At 48.0% G+C, this 15798-nt stretch overlaps 4 protein-coding genes across 4 annotated transcripts; all 4 read right to left on the bottom strand.

The window, feature by feature from the left end:
• Nucleotides 1-1045: 1045 nt before the first annotated feature.
• On the bottom strand, nt 1046-2585 carry DEU56DRAFT_203567 (WD40-repeat-containing domain protein). The gene is made up of 3 exons (XM_041345054.1): nt 2568-2585; nt 1521-2361; nt 1046-1463 (listed from the first exon to the last, which is right to left on the bottom strand). The coding sequence occupies exons 2-3, from the start codon at nt 2114-2116 to the stop codon at nt 1457-1459; spliced, it is 603 nt and encodes a 200-aa protein (XP_041201126.1). The 5' UTR covers nt 2117-2361; nt 2568-2585; the 3' UTR covers nt 1046-1456.
• Nucleotides 2586-7157: 4572 nt separating this feature from the next.
• Nucleotides 7158-8392, bottom strand: DEU56DRAFT_905474 (NAD(P)-binding protein; the record flags this gene model as incomplete). The annotated part of the gene is made up of 9 exons (XM_041356721.1): nt 7158-7190; nt 7239-7246; nt 7305-7401; nt 7457-7524; nt 7575-7643; nt 7696-7761; nt 7821-7973; nt 8029-8074; nt 8132-8392. The coding sequence occupies 9 exons, from the start codon at nt 8390-8392 to the stop codon at nt 7158-7160; spliced, it is 801 nt and encodes a 266-aa protein (XP_041201125.1).
• A 3148-nt stretch (nt 8393-11540) lies between these two features.
• Nucleotides 11541-12943, bottom strand: DEU56DRAFT_905473 (NAD(P)-binding protein; the record flags this gene model as incomplete). Its single annotated transcript, XM_041356720.1, has 9 exons — nt 11541-11755; nt 11804-11811; nt 11870-11966; nt 12022-12077; nt 12129-12197; nt 12250-12315; nt 12373-12525; nt 12580-12625; nt 12683-12943. 9 exons carry the CDS (start codon nt 12941-12943, stop codon nt 11723-11725), a joined length of 789 nt encoding a protein of 262 aa, XP_041201124.1. The 3' UTR covers nt 11541-11722.
• Nucleotides 12944-13718: 775 nt separating this feature from the next.
• DEU56DRAFT_905472 (uncharacterized protein) lies at nt 13719-15212 on the bottom strand (the record flags this gene model as incomplete). The annotated part of the gene is made up of 4 exons (XM_041356719.1): nt 13719-14057; nt 14129-14391; nt 14445-14883; nt 14946-15212. The coding sequence occupies 4 exons, from the start codon at nt 15210-15212 to the stop codon at nt 13920-13922; spliced, it is 1107 nt and encodes a 368-aa protein (XP_041201123.1). The 3' UTR covers nt 13719-13919.
• Nucleotides 15213-15798: the final 586 nt, after the last annotated feature.

The raw sequence follows: 15798 nt of genomic DNA, 5'->3' as shown, positions 1-15798 counted from the left end.
TCGTAATCATTGTGCAAATTACAAGCCACGCGTGAATTTGCTCGGGTCTTCGTCCGCAACCTCCATCACCCGTCGTTTTGCCGTCATCCAACACTTTTCATCCCCTGGCTAAATCATCGTAATGGCCCATACCAAGGTGTGTTTGCAGAACACTCATCTACAATACGTTATACTCACCCTTAATCCAGCAAACCGCTCGCAAGTCCACTGGAGCTACGACCTTATCGGTTCTCGTTTTCACTCACATTGTGACACCATTGTTGTGTATCCGCCAAGCGACCTGTGAGGTAGTTGGGGAATATGTCAATCAGCGCTTGAACTTCGGAAATGTACTACTAGACAACCTGAACTTGGAAGCTATATCAATGGTCTCAGCATTTAGTCTCCTGTGAGCACATGAGCATTTGGTGCAGTATGCCACGAAATTCGCAGAAGCCGGCCGAGCCCGAGCCGAGTATATAGCAATGCAATCTTTGAAATATCTTTTCCGGGTCGGCTGAGAAGGAAAATTCGCGCTTCTGGCGGGATATCATCACATCTTTGCTCTATGGCACAAACCGTTGTATCTATTATAGTTTAGCAATTTGACGTGCAATTTGCAGACATCCTATGGCTATGTACAACGACTCAATTTTTCGTGGTATGGATAGCCTTATAGTTCAAAACTTTAGTCAAGGAGAATGAGCTTGCTCAACAAGTGGGACATAATCACACTATCGTCCCTCGTCGGCCGCGATGGTACAATGTTGTGACCTTGCCACGAACCCCCACGCTGATCCAACGTTGATGAAAAATGCCAAAGCCACTTTCCATGAGAATGTCTTCAATAGCCTTGTAGCCCAGAACGTTAATAAGGGAAACGAAAACACCTAACAAATCCGATGTCGATACACTAACTATCCGTACTGGGGGGTGATGATACAATATCGTAATTTTGTTTTGAACTACTCGTTGTAGTCTACATTTGCAGGCATTCATGGTTATGTACCCACAACGACAATCTCTCGCAGTATATATAGGCATATTTAGGTGGAGCAGAATTATATTCTTCTATAGTTCACACGGTTACAATCTCAAGGACTCTTGAATTCTCTGATGTTGCACTGTACAGTGTACACAATGAACCACATATTTTCCCCCGCCTTGTTCTCAGATTTTAGGGCCCTTCGATGGCTAGGCGCAGCGGGAACCTGAACGACCACCGAATGACCGGAACGGTGATGTTCTTCTGTTCAGCCATGAGGAAGCACTAATGGATATATTTCAACAGAATCCATTCCGCAGTGCCATGCAGTCAGCTCTTCAGCGAGTCTTTCGCTCGGACAACCCTTCAACACGGACTAGATGCGGTATAGATAGGATACAAAGCATGATCCACTGTACACTCGGTATCATATTCAAGCTGTAACTGAAATCTCCATGATGAATCAATTGCTGGGATACGATCATCGCAGTACTAAGGTCTGCAAGTGTTGATTTCAGTAAGTGCGAGGAACGGAAATAACATGGAAGAGACTCACTCCTCTCGGCACTTTCGCCAGTGTCGTCCATGTGCCATACGGCTCAAATCAAACTCAGGGCCTCCTCTGGGCATCACTAATGCAGTCCTAGAATTATAGAAAGAATGTCGGGAGGCGGGCGGTACCCAGAATAACAGCCGATGCTTGGGCCCTACCACCCATCCATCGTCACCAATCAGTGACAAGGGGGTGGAACTACGGTCGTCATGGGATTCTTCCTCCATTAACTCAGAAGTGTCACACAGCGCATGTATGGAGTAGGGCGAGAAGCAAATGAAGTGACTGTTTGAGAATGTTGAATGATCTGACTCGGCATACTGTTCCAATAGCTGCTTTGTCGCTGCATCCCACAGCCGAACAGTCTTATCCGTTGAACCAGTGACAATACGAGTTCCATCCGGCGAGAACGAGACTGATTGAACTGAACCAATGTGCCCACGCAAGGGATCACCAACTGGCTGCCCCGTCGCCGCATCCCACAGCCGAGCAGTCTCATCCCTTGAACCTGTGATGATGCAAGTCCCATCCGGCGAGAACGAGACTGATTTAACTGAATCAGTGTGCCCCCGCAAGGGCTCACCAACTGGCTGCCCCATCGCTGCATCCCACAGCCGAACACTCCCATCCCAGGAACCAGTGACAATACGAGTTCCATCCGGCGAGAACGAGACGGATTGAACTGAATCAGTGTGCCCCCGCAAGGGCGCACCGACTGGCTGCCCCGTTGCTGCATCCCACAGCCGAACAGTATGATCCCTTGAACCAGTGACAATGCGAGTTCCATCCGGCGAGAACGAGACTGATTCAACTGGACCAGTGTGCCCCCGCAAGGGCTCACCGACTGGCTGCCCCGTTGCTGCATCCCACAGACGAACAGTGTGATCCGCCGACCCAGTAATGATGCGAGTTCCATCTGACGAGAACGAGACTGATTCAACTGAAGCAATGTGCCCCAGCAAGAGCTCACCAACTGGCTTCCCTGTCGCTGCATCCCACAGCCGAACAGTCCCATCCCAGGAACCAGAGACGATGCGAGTTCCATCCGACGAGAACGAGACTGATTCAACTGAATCAGTGTGCCCCCTGAGCACGGTCTGAACAGCCGGCCAGTTCATCTCACGTCCAGATACTGCACGAAGAGTATTCGGAAACCGTGCAGAAAGCATTCTCGATAGCGGAGAATTGACAGGTGAGAATGGGAGTGCTGATACATACAAATGCGGTGTGCTGTGTAAAATGATGCCGCCGAAGACTTGAATAAACCTCTGTACGTCCATTGCAGTCGACGAGATATCTGTAAATTCGGAATGGCCCTGTAGTTGTGCGTGAGCGCTTTATCTGGCACTCAGTAGACATGTACTCACCTTCAGCCACCGGGGAATGAGTGAAAGGGCGGGAACTGCACCGCTGAGTGCATTGATGAGGGCAAGTGACTCGAGCCAGAAAAATAGCCGCTCGTGGTCGAAGAATGATTTCACTTCTTTCGCGAGCTCCTTATTGAAGACTGTGGTTTGTACGTGCGAAATCCAAAATCGAGATGAATAGGACAGATGTGGGGGAATACGTGTTGCAACTCGTTCCTGTAGCCCGGGATCTTCGCAATTAGGAAGATACGAAGACGTTAAATCACAGATATTGAAGCGAAGACCGTGTTCCATCACTCGAAGTGACGCGAATGCAAGCTTGTGTTGTGCCTTCGACACGTCGATGAAAAACTCTTTACTGTGCTGTTGGTCCATCAGGAAATCGCGGAAGGATGCGTGAAGGGGTCGGATTGGGGAATTTGGGTTGGTGGTCCCGCTGAGGAGGGAACCCATGCATTTTACCATGAGCCCCACGTCGTAATGATCCTCTCGGCTTGGAAAACGGAGCCTCATGGCATTCAGGGAAGCTAAAGGAAGGGGTTCAGCTGTGCCTAGAATTTGTTCCATCACAGAACGAAATCTCGCTAGCACCTTCGAATGCAGTTTCTGCGAATGCTGGACATTTGTAGACATATCCCTGTGCATGATATCTGTCAAAATGAGGCGATACATGTCGTGCAACAGCATGCTTCTCTCAGCAGGATCGCGTGACACCACAGCATCGTAGCAATCCATCGGAGATAATCCAGGATGGGATTCTTTGATGTATCCACAGGCAAGACGCGCCCACTCGAAAAGTCCGTCAGCTTTCTCAGCAAGGACCGCAAACTCTCTGTCCTGAAAATCCGACCCTTCCAACTCCTTGGATATGTAAGCTTTGATGTCGCGCATTGCGAATGCGGGTGGAATATCATCCATCGACATCTGTCGAATATGCTGGACACCGTGAAACTCCTCATTGATGTCACTGAGCGGGCGAGAGGTAACTATGAAGCGGAAGTTGCCTGGGAGGTCTGTGATTTTGGGAACTGCAGAGTCGCGATGTTTACCAGCTAGAATGCGCAGGAGGTCTTTCCGTGTCTCTACTCCACCGCTCTCGTCCAGTGCATCGATCATGATCACGATGGGTCCTACAGTTGACCCAGATGACTTCCCCAGTGGTTCGATAAGAAGCTTCTGCCACTGCTGGATGATATCCGCTGTATTCTTGAGCGAACTCGCGGCATGGACTGCACCTGCCAATGCCCGCCTCATTTCCGGGTCACGGTCAGCTAGGTCGCGCGCGATCGTAGAAAAGATCTTTTCATGCCGACGATCTGCTTCCCGCTGGCGGTCAAAAGAGTAACATGAACCAAGCCCTCCCACGTCGTTGAACCACTTAGCAACGGTGTGAGCGATGGCCGATTTCCCCTTGCCTGCAGGGCCAGATAGCCACAGCACGCGTGGAACGTTGTCCCCGGTGCTGGTGACCCATTCCGTGATCTCGGAAAGGATTTCTTTGCGTGTCCCTTGGAGGCATTGTTTCCTGGTATCTAGTCCTGCGGCCGCTGCATAATTCATGCCGCTGAGGTCCAGTATTTCTCCTGGAAAGGTATGAATATATGTCAAGTCACAAGGACGTCCAAACACTTACCTGCACGGTGGATGTGTATGGCTACGTCGTGAGCAACTTGGTCCCGGAAGTTTTGCATGAGCGTATCCAACACGTCACTGTACTGTTGAATCGTATTGTTCGTTTCGGAGACGACGTTCTTTCCGAGTCTCTTCCCTGTGATGATGGTAGAAGCTTGAGACTATGCAAAGCGCTACAGTTTGTAAGACTCACAAAAGTTCTTGGTCTCTGAATAGTTGTTGATAAAATGGGCGCATTCACGGGTCTGCTGAGATATCTGTCCAAGGACAATGCGCATCGACGATATTTGGCGAAGCATCTCTTCTTGCGTTATGAAGCTGTACACTTGACACAACTTCTCAAGAAGTTTGAGTACCGCGTCGTCGCGATCCACTTGAGCTAGAATGATCTGCATATGGTTGCTGAGCGGGAGTTAGGAATGAGATAAAAAGTAAACATACTTTGGATGCACAAGACAACATGCCCAGTGCCATCTTCGCATATGGATGTACCTGTGCAACGAATTTAGTTCAGTTTTGATCAAAAGGAAGGCCCATACATCCGTGATCTTCTCAATAACAGCGTCAAATATCCTGAGGGATTGGAGATATGTGCCCTGGAACTTGTCTGCAGTAATGAGATTCTCTTGTGCAGATTGGCCAGCAGATGCCACAGTTATCACAGGTCTCGAAAGTGGATACATGCGCCTCACAGCCTCTTGTGCATCACGAAGTGCTGACTGGGGATCAACCCCCACTTCCACACCAGACGGAGCAGCCGGAACCTGCACGAAAACTTAGAGAGAGCACAAATAAATGGCAAGTTTGAGAACCTACCTCGATCGCTGGGGTCGATGAAGCACGTTCATAGACGTTATTCGGGGGAACGGGACTGCGGCTGCGGGAATCCTTCGAGCGCTTTCGTGCAATCTTAGCCATATTCCAGGACACTCAGTACGCATGCTCATGGACTCACAGAGGGTCTGAGCTTGTTCACACCGTCCTGGAACCTCCCTAGAAATCGACCAACTTTGCTACGGGGTCGGTGCTAGATGAAGGATACGTCGATTTCAGTGATTTGGAGTGGGATGAACCAAGTAATCCTCAAGAGTCACGTACCGAGCTTGCACCAGCTTTTGCTTCGCCAGATGTGTGAGTTTCTTGGGCCGAAACTCTTGATGGTTTGCCTTTCCTCATGGTTGTGAATAGCAGTCGACGATGTGAATCAGTTTGTAGCGAAGCAAGATAAGGAATGGTTCCCACATCATTTGCCTTGGGGTTTTATTTGCTGCCGCGGCAGTGTTGAGTCTTGACAGTGAGCGCTGAACGATATATACGCGTTGAATCCCAAGATACAGCCGCAAATCAACTTAGCTTTAAGTGCAGAACGAGCCTTGACAATGACCCACAATTGATTGCAGGCAAGTCACGGTGTATGTATCTCCTTGAATATTGACAAAGTAGTCTCTGACCTTAAAGTCAAGTTACCTGAGTAACGCAGTTAATCGACGTTAATGTTCTGACCTATCGAGGTTCGGCGGCAGGCACGTGTACGTACTACTACTACTACTAGTAGTATTCGCTGTTACCGATTTATCACTTCTAAGTTCCGAGGGTCAGGTGACGCGGCACTGTCACAAATCATACTAGGGCCCCGTTGTTCAAACGTTCGAACACCATCTTGCGATATTGATCAGCATTTGAACGCCCACCTGCGTACAGCGCTTGTCCTCAACGTTCGTACTGCCCGGGTATGTATCAGTGATCTAATGATTGTTTTAAGACGCCGTGTGAAGTGTTGTCTAACCGTGTCAGACCTCGTCTCCACCTTTTTGAGCCCTATGCAGCCTCTGTAAGCACCGTGTCAAGCCTCAACCGTGTCGTGTTGAGCCTCATTCAAGCTGCGTCAAGTACGACAAGTTTTCTCCAACATCTTCGCAGTCTCGGTAGCATGATGTCAACCTCCAGACTTACCTATGTCGCGTCAAGCCCCACCCTGCGCATCAGCACTTCACCTGTCTGTCTGGTTTAACATACACCCCATCCCAAGGTATCATCCAAAAAGTTTCAAACGCGACAGTGACTGTCTTTACTTCTGCCCTCGACACCACCCAAACCCAAACAAAAGGCACCGTCCTCAAAATGTCACGGTGGACGAAATAATCAATTTCACCTGCGGCGAGGAATTTGAAGATTCGAATCATATTCTCAGTTCGTGGCTGCAATGGGTTGGAACAGAGCTAAGCTGGTTATGCCACATGTCATAGTGATCGTCTGAGTTTTTTTTTTTTGCCATTTTCCCGCATTGATGGTACGCTCACCCATGTAGGAGAGTTATGTTTCCCCTCGCGGAAATACAAGGCTTCCTATGGACAAAACAACTATCAGGGCACCGTTGCGAGGGTGGCTCTCATTTTATTCATGGCACCCAGCTGCGCTAGTTCTGCGTCGATGTTGCATACGTCGCACTTTTTTAGATGAGTATGTTTCCGAGTCGCAATAGTTGTGCGTTGAAACATTGATGGGTGTCCTATGATTGAGGTACTATTACTGGCAGTCGCCGCTGAGGCGGAAGCTATTGTACAAGAGATATTGATAGTACACCCGCAGGATTTAGCATATGTAAGCCTTACTCCCCACACGAATCCACATCCACATGATTTTAATCAAAGCGCATTCCCCCATCGATCGTGATCTGCACAATTGTCAGTCTTCATGCGTGAGCTCTCAGAGTAGCACTTACACTTTGTCCTGTTGGTAATGCCAGTAGCATCAAGACAGACAGCGAGAAAATTTCTGTAATGCTTACCTGTGATAAAATGAGATTCTGCGGAGGCGATGTAAGAGACCAGTCCCGCAACGTCGTCGGGACTCCCCATATACCCAAGACACATGCTCTTCTTAATCTATGGAGATACGCTTGAGCGAAGTCATGAGACTAGCCTTACGGTCTTATCTTACCTTTTCGAAATAACTATCAGGGTCAGATGATCCTGTCAGCTTCATGCTTGCCTCACTCAGGCCGTTGACTTTGACGCTTAGCTTGCATCACGAAATATTGATTTAAGGCTGTACTCACTCATGTCAGTCATGATTACTCCTGGAGCATAGGCATTTACGGTGATACCGTGTCGTCCAAGTTCGATGGCTGTCATATGATCACTTGTCAGAATCGCTGGAACCGTAGACAGACGCCATACCAGCAGACTGTGTAATGCCTCGGACAGCAAACTTGGAAGCACAGTATGCGCTAAGGTATTCACCACCTGAACAAAGAAAAAATTCACGGTGTGTTGGATTAGAAAATACGGATGGACATGCGCACCACTTTTCCCTGCTACGGAGCTGGCACCAATGATGCGTCGACCTCGTTTGTTGGTCTCATTCAATGCAATCATTTTTTGAGCAGCGTATTTGTAGCTTAAGAACACGCCAGTAACATTGACGGCAAAGATCTTCTCCCAGTCTGCCAATGTAGCTAGTCGAGCGAAATCAGTACAATGCTGTAGATTCTGCAAAGTCGCATTTCTCACTTTCAACCAATGATGCGGCTACAAGGATACCGGCGTTTGCGACCATCTCGAAGTTGTGCCAATTATAAGAACAATTCAAAGCTTGGGTAGATAGTAAACTCACAACATCCAGACCGCCAAGGTTAGTCACGGCGTCGTCCATCATGTTGCGAACATCATCCTCGACTGTGACATCTGCAAGAAGCACGCAGACTGTTCGTCCTGCATAAGTACCCCTTATCTCCCGAGCGACCTCCTCAAGGTTATACTTGTTGGAAGGGATATCACTGAGTCCGATGTCGAAGCCATCGGCAGCTAGCCGAAGAGAAATTGCACGGCCAATGCCTTGGCCGGCGCCGGTGATCAGAGCAACACCTTTAGACATGATAGCCAGTGGTGTAAGTCAGTGCTGAGAATCGCGTCTACAGCCTGAGATTATAACTGTAAGATCTGATGAGTGCCTGTCTGCGGTCACAGCGCGACCTCGAGCACGTCAAAAATAGTACTCATTGATAAAGTTCAACTTCAAGGCGGGCTTCGTGCAAAGATCTACCGTTAACGTTAGCCTCAACCACGTGCGAGTCACAGTCTACCGCCGGACTATGATAGACTCCAGCTTTGACACATGACCTGGAGTTCTTGACGGATATCAATGATACATTCACATCAGGGTCTCAAATGCCCGTTTGTTGAACGAAACAAGTTCGAATTTAGTCGTCGTTATCCGTCTTGACTTGACTAACCCGTAATGTAGATACCAAGTGAGATATCATTTCGTATTCGGCTAATGACTGGTTCCAGGAGAATCCAGGTCCTATCTCTGTCCTACCCCATTCAAAATCCTTGATCAGGATCCGTAAAGAACGTCGAAAAATCAGGAATCTGTGGGGGATACCGTCCGTGGCCAGTGGTGTGAGTTTCCAACGCTCGGGTGAAGTGTTTGCGTGAAACAGGGAGCTCGTTGGTTGGGCTTGCAGCAGTAAGAGTTTGTGGGGATACGAGGAGAACGACATCTCTTGTAGTGGTTGGGGTGATTGTGCGGGTTTCGGGAGGACAACAGTGGCAGACGTACTGCTAGGACAGCCCACCACAAACGATTTTATGAGCGTATATATATTGAAAGGATAAGTAATAGGATATATAGTCAAGCGGGAACAGCATTAAGGTGCAAGGACATTTACGAACTTTCAGAAACCAAGCGAGTTAGCAGCTGCAGCGGATGGGAAAATTGGGAATAAATCGGGATAAGTCTTGGACAAGTCACCATCTCTGCTTCGAAACACCATCATCAGGGAAAAGCTCCCATGCGAAATTTGCAGAATTACTTGGTTTTAGTCAACTTTCTCAACTTTATCACATATTATTACAGAAAGATACATATTCACGGAAAATATGGATGCATATTTACCTACATCGAAGTAAGTATATACAATACATGTCTTTTAAGGCATTTTAAAAAAAACAAGGGGGAAGCCTATAAACATCTAAGCTCGTCGATTTTGCGGGAACAGCTGCTCGCCACATCACGAACTCACTGTTTTTCATTGCTGGCTGTGTGTACTGAGTCGAGTGTTTCAGTTGCACAACATCGAAGTTTGTCACACTCACATTGCGGCGCCATATGACAAAATCTGCATGCTGCAAGACTATGGCGCTGGATCTGTTCAACTATTCTGCGCACGTAAAATTCACACACATACAGATGACACACACACCAGTCACTTGAGGGTGCAGGCGATGCTTGAGGTGGCTAGAGAGCAAGCAAGCAAAGTCAGTATGCGGACCCTCACTCACAGCCGATAAGCTCGTTGGAGAACATAAGACCAGGCATGAGACCGTGTTCCTTGAGCCAGAATATGGACACAAAGGGACTCAGAGCCCAAGAATATGCCTTCCACAGCAGTGAATGCGACCAAGCGTGACCTGGAACTCGTTGGAGAAATGTTCAATGAGGTTTTCATTGACAATGCCGCTCTGTCGGATGTAGCGAAGAAGGCGAGGATGTGTGAGGCAAAGCGATGCTTGTTGCCATTGAGACGCTTGTGTTTGTACACGTTTGAAATGTTCTGAAGTCCAACATTTGCACTTGTTTGTTTACTTCCCACATGCACTCACATGACTTTTGGTTCGAACTTCAACTTTCAAATTTCAACGTTCAACCACAACCAAACCATGAGCATCCACCAACCTTGGCCTTGTCGAACGTCTCCTTACAACGCATCCGTCCACGCACGTCTCTTTACAATGCATCCGTTCACGCCCAATGATCCACTCATCCGTGTCATCAAATAGGAAGTTAGTGTGTTCATTGTCGAGCTCGAGCCTTGCAGACTAACAATATCATATCACTTCTGTTGTCAGGATGTGAGTGTGCTCACCCTTCGTCAACACTAGTCAGTGTCTTGATCCTCTGGCGATTTTGAGGTTTGCTAACCACAGAAATCACTTTTCTGTTAAAGCTAGTCAGTGTGGCCATCCTTCAACGTTCAACCTCGAGCCTTGCTGACCGGAGCAATTGTTGTTATGGTGTAAGTGTATTCCTCTGTTGATGTCAAGCCTTGCTAACTGCTCCTTCGTGTCTAGTGATTTTTTTCATCTGTTGCTGCTATCCGCTCCTTTGTGTTCATTGTGATCTCCCCGTTCATTAGTAGTTATGTAGTATTGTGTATTGAGTCTGAATGACAATATAATTTGTTTCACCTTAGTCATTGTGATATCGCTTCTCAAGGAGGATCATCTATTATGAAGGTTTATTAATAATGCTGCACACTTTATTGCACTTTTGCCCACTTTATTCGAACGAAGGCGTCAGGGGGCTGTTGGTTAGTTCATAAATGTCACTAATGTGAAACATGATGATAAAACACAATAAAACTCGATAAAACACCATCATTTACACAAATTTGTCCCATTTCCCGGAAGAGGTTTTTCCTGATGGGCCATGTTCAATGTCCAAACATTCAAACATCATCTTGCGATATTGATCTACATTTGAATGTCCATCTACGTGCAGGCCCTGGAGTAGTGAAATATACCTCTCGCCACATTTACAGCGCTTGTGTTCTGCGTTCGTACTGCTCGGGTATGTATTAATTAGTCGTGTGCATTCTATGTTATCTTACGGTGGTCTAGTGATCGTTTTCAGACGCTGTGTGAAGTGTTGTCTGACCGTGTCAAACCTCGTTTCCACCTTGTTGAGCCCTATGCAGCCTCTGTAAGCACCGTTTCGAGCCTCATTCAAGCTGCGTCAAGTACGACAAGTCTTCTCCAACATCTTCGCAACCTTGGTACCATGATGTCAACCTTCAGACTTACCTATGCCGCGTCAAGCCCCCCCCCCTTCCTGTAATGATGTGGTACGCTCACCCATTCATGCAGAGGAGAGTTATATTTCCCTTCACGGAAATACAAGGCTTCCTATGAAGAAAAAAAAAAACATCAGGGTATCGTTGCGAGGGGTGGCTCTCATTTTACTCATGACCCAGCCGCGCTAGTTCTGCGTCGATGTTGCATACAGTCGCACTTTTTTTAGGTGAGTATGTTTCCGAGTCGCAGTAGTTTGGCGTTGAAACATTGATGGGTGTCCTATGATTGAGGAACTATTACTGGCAGTCGCCACTGAGGCGGAGATGGAAGGTTATCAATGTACAGGAGATGATACACCCGCGGGATTTAGCATATGTAAGCCTTACTCCCCACACGAACCCGCATGATTTTAATCAAAGTAGATTCCCCCATCGATCGTGATCTGCGCAATTGTAAGTCTTCATACACGAGCTCTCAGAGTAGTACCTACACTTTGTCCTGTTGGTAATGCCAGTAGCATCAAGACAGACAGCGAGAAAATTTATGTAATGCTTACCTGTGATAAAATGAGATTCTGCGGAGGCAATGTAAGAGACCAGTCCCGCAACGTCGTCTGGAGTCCCCATATACCCAACACACATCTTCTTTTTAGTCTATGGAGATACGCTTGAGCGAAGTCATGAGACTAGCCTTACGGTCTTATCCTACCTTTTCGAAGTCAGATGGTCCTGTCAGCTTCATGCTTGCCTCTTTCAGGCCTTTGTCTTTGACTCTCAGCTTGCATCACGGGATATCTGATTTATGGCTTTACTCACTCATGGAAGTTATGATTGGTCCTGGAGCATAGGCATTTACGGTGATACCGTGGCGTCCAAGTTCGATGGCTGTCATATGATCACTTGTCAGAATCGCTGGAACCGTAGACAGACGCCATACCAGCAGACTGTGTAATGCCTCGGACAGCAAACTTGGAAGCACAGTATGCGCTAAGGTATTCACCACCTGAACAAAGAAAGAATTCACGGTGTTAAATTAGAAACTACGGATGGACGTGCGCACCTCTTTTCCCTGCTACGGAGCTGGCACCAATGATGCGTCGACCTCGTTTGTTGGTCTCATTCAATGCAATCATTTTTTGAGCGGCGTATTTGTAGCTTAAGAACACGCCAGTAACATTGACAGCAAAGACCTTCTCCCAGTCTGCCAATGTAGCTAGTCGAGCGCAATCAGTACAAGCCGCAGATTCTGCGAAGTCGCATTTCTCACTTTCAACCAATGGTGCAGTTACAAGGATACCGGCGTTTGCGACCATCTCGAAGTGATGTCAATTACGAGAACAATTCAAAGCTTGGGTAGATAGTAAACTCACGACATCCAGACCGCTGAGGGTAGTCACGGCGTCGTCCACCATGTTACGAACATCATCCTCGACTGTGACATCTGCAAGAAGCACGCAGACTTTTCGTCCTGCGTAAGTACCCCTTATCTCCCGAGCGACCTCCTCAAGGTTATACTTGTTGGAAGGGATATCACTGAGTCCGATGTCGAAGCCATCGGCAGCTAGCCGAAGAGAAATTGCACGGCCAATGCCTTGGCCGGCGCCAGTAATCAGAGCAACACCTTTAGACATGATGGCCAGTGGTGTAGGTCAGTGCTGAGAATCATGTCTACAGCCTGAGATTATAACTGTAAGATCTGATGAGTGCCTGTCTAGTCACAGTCTACCAGACTATGACAGACTCCAGCTGTGACGCAGAACCCTGGCGATCTTGATCAACCGATACTAATTATACATTCACACCAGGATCTCGAATGATATCCGTTGAACGAAACAAGCTCGAATTTAGCGGGCAGTCATCCGTCTTGACCCGACTAACCCGTTATGTGGAGATCAAGTGAGATATCGTTTCGTAGTTGGCTAACGACTGGTTCCAGGTCCTGTCTCTGTCCCACCCCATTTGAAATCCTTGATCAGGATCCGTAAAGAACGACGAAAAGTCGGGAATCTTTGAGAGATACCGTCCGTGGCCAGTGGTGTGAGTTTCCAACGCTCGGCTGAAGTGTTCGAGTGAAGTAGGGAGCACCGAGTCGTTTGTTGGGCTTGCACTACCACAAACGATTTTAAATGAGCGTGCATATATTGAAAGGATAAGAAATAGAAAAACAGCATTGGCACGAGGACATTTACGAACCACGGCTGAGAGAATCTTCAGAACAAGAATCAAAGCGAGTTAGCAGCTGCAGCGGACGGGAAATTTGGGAATAAATCGGGACAAGTCACCATCTCTGCTTCGAAACACCTTCAAGTCCTTGAACCATGCAGCCAACTTCATCATAACTCGTGAGTGGTAGTGAGTCTCCCCGGGGTGTTTTGCGTTAATTGCAGGGGTTTTCCGACGTTATACGTGGCTATTCAATAACATAGTCTGTTGTTTTGCTGTTGTTTGTCTCTCGCATCAAGCTAGATCACGTGCTCTTATTCAAATAAATAGGTGTCCAAGACCGCAGTCTAATCCGAATTCCAACATAAACATGATCATGATCATCAGGTGTATGTGGTAAGGTATGCATCTAACTTAACAAAGCCATATCAATTTTTTCTTATCTCAAAGCTGCTGCTTGTTCTCCGGCGCGAAGGGCCAGTCCGAGTAGCCCGCCGCTTCCAGATTACCGGGTATGTACCACGTTTTTGGGTCACCCGCCGTGAGCGGGAGGTCCTTTAGCAGGCGGAATGGAAGATCGGGCTGAAGAAAGGGGGAACATGTTAATTTCCAGCTTCCTCCAAATCTGGGAATTTTTAAGAAATATGACTCACGTTTGGCATGAACAGCCTCCCGAATCCAATAAGGCCACCTTTGTTGTCTGCCGTCTCAATGGCGCTCTCCCGGGTATGCCCATTCGTGCTGATGAAGGGGCTTCCCTCAATCCCTTTCCAGAAATCACGGAGGAAATCGCTGTTGATTCCAGCAGCCCTTTCCTCAGGCGTTGGCTCTACGACGTGTAGGTACGCGAGTTTGTGCTTGCGGAGCTTCTCGACGAGGTAGGCGAACTGCGGGTTTGGGTCCGCCATGCCCATAGCTGCACCAGTAATCAGCTAAATGAAGATCGGTAGGATTCGACGATATACGCACCGCTGGCTTTGCCCCATGGACTAATTCGGAACGCCGTTCTCTCAGCACCAACAGCCTCTACGACGGCATCTGTTACTTCGAGCGCAAACCTTGCGCGGTTCTCGATGCTTCCGCCATATTCATCTGTGCGGTTGTTTGAGATGTCTTGGATGAACTGGTCAATCAAGTGGCCATTCGCGCCCTGAATTTCAACACCATCAAAGCCAGCGCGAATGGCGTTTTTGGCGGCTGCGGCGTACGTGGCAACGTATTCCTTGATTTCATCCTTAGTGAGTACATGTAGCACTTCAGTTTCTGGCCTTCCCGGGAGGGGAATGTTTGCGGCGCCAACGAGGGGACTGTTGTTCTCTTTGGCGAGAACGGCTGCTTGTGCAGCGCGGCCGAGTGCCCAGAGTTGAAGGAAGATGAAAGATCCCTTCTCGTGGACTGCGTCCGTTACCTGTAATCCAGGACGTACGTCAGTTGTGAGCTGAATGATTCATTTAGTAAGATGAAACCTACCTTCTTCCATCCTTCTACGTGAGCATCAGTGTATATCCCAGGGACATTGCCATAACCGCTAGCTCCCTGGGATATAAAAGTGGACTCTGTGACAAGAAGAGTGCCAGGGGTCGACCCTCGCTGAGAGTAGTACGCTACTGCGTGTGGGCCTGGGACGTGATCTGCATGTGCGCGTAGACGGGTAAGTGGGGAAAGGACAACGCGGTGCTGCAAGTCCAGGTTGCCTACGCGGATGGGGGAGAATAGGGCGGAGTTTGAGGAAGCCATGATGATCTAATGCAAACCAGGTATGAGATGCTTGGAATGGTATTTGGATTGTGGGATTCCACACAATGCACTTTATAGCGAACTTTTCATTTAGCAACAGACAGAACAACTTACAACAAATAGATTCCCCAGGACATCCGGAGATTATGAGATACTCTGCGGTGCATGACTGCGAGATCGGGATATGCTTAGGCTGACTGATTCTGAGCGCTTAGATGGCGATGGCGGAAGAACTGATCATAAGTGACGATATGTCATCCATCAATTACAAATTTGAAGTACGCAGCATTTTTAATCAAGGGGGAAGTTGCCGACGTCGTAATCACCCTGCATGTGAGACGATGGAGAGAAGAAGGTGATCGCGAGTGCTTTGAGCAGATACTCCTCCGCAGTAATTGAGGGTTTTCCCACAAAAGACCATCAGCTTGATATCCAGCAAAGGGATATGCGGAGGTTCGAGACCAGCGCTTGTGCCCTCTTTTCAGACCAGCGTCATTTGGGCGCGATACCAGGAGCAAGACATGCCATTAAATCGAAGGAACAACAACCTGACACGTGTAAGTATAGCTATAGGTCACAGTTTGGC

This window comes from Suillus clintonianus (genome assembly GCF_016758775.1).
Source record: "Suillus clintonianus strain FC179 chromosome Unknown DEU56scaffold_187, whole genome shotgun sequence".
Lineage (NCBI taxonomy): Eukaryota > Fungi > Basidiomycota > Agaricomycetes > Boletales > Suillaceae > Suillus > Suillus clintonianus.
Note: the sequence above shows the minus strand (reverse complement) of the source record. Positions and strands in the feature narration are given on the sequence as shown.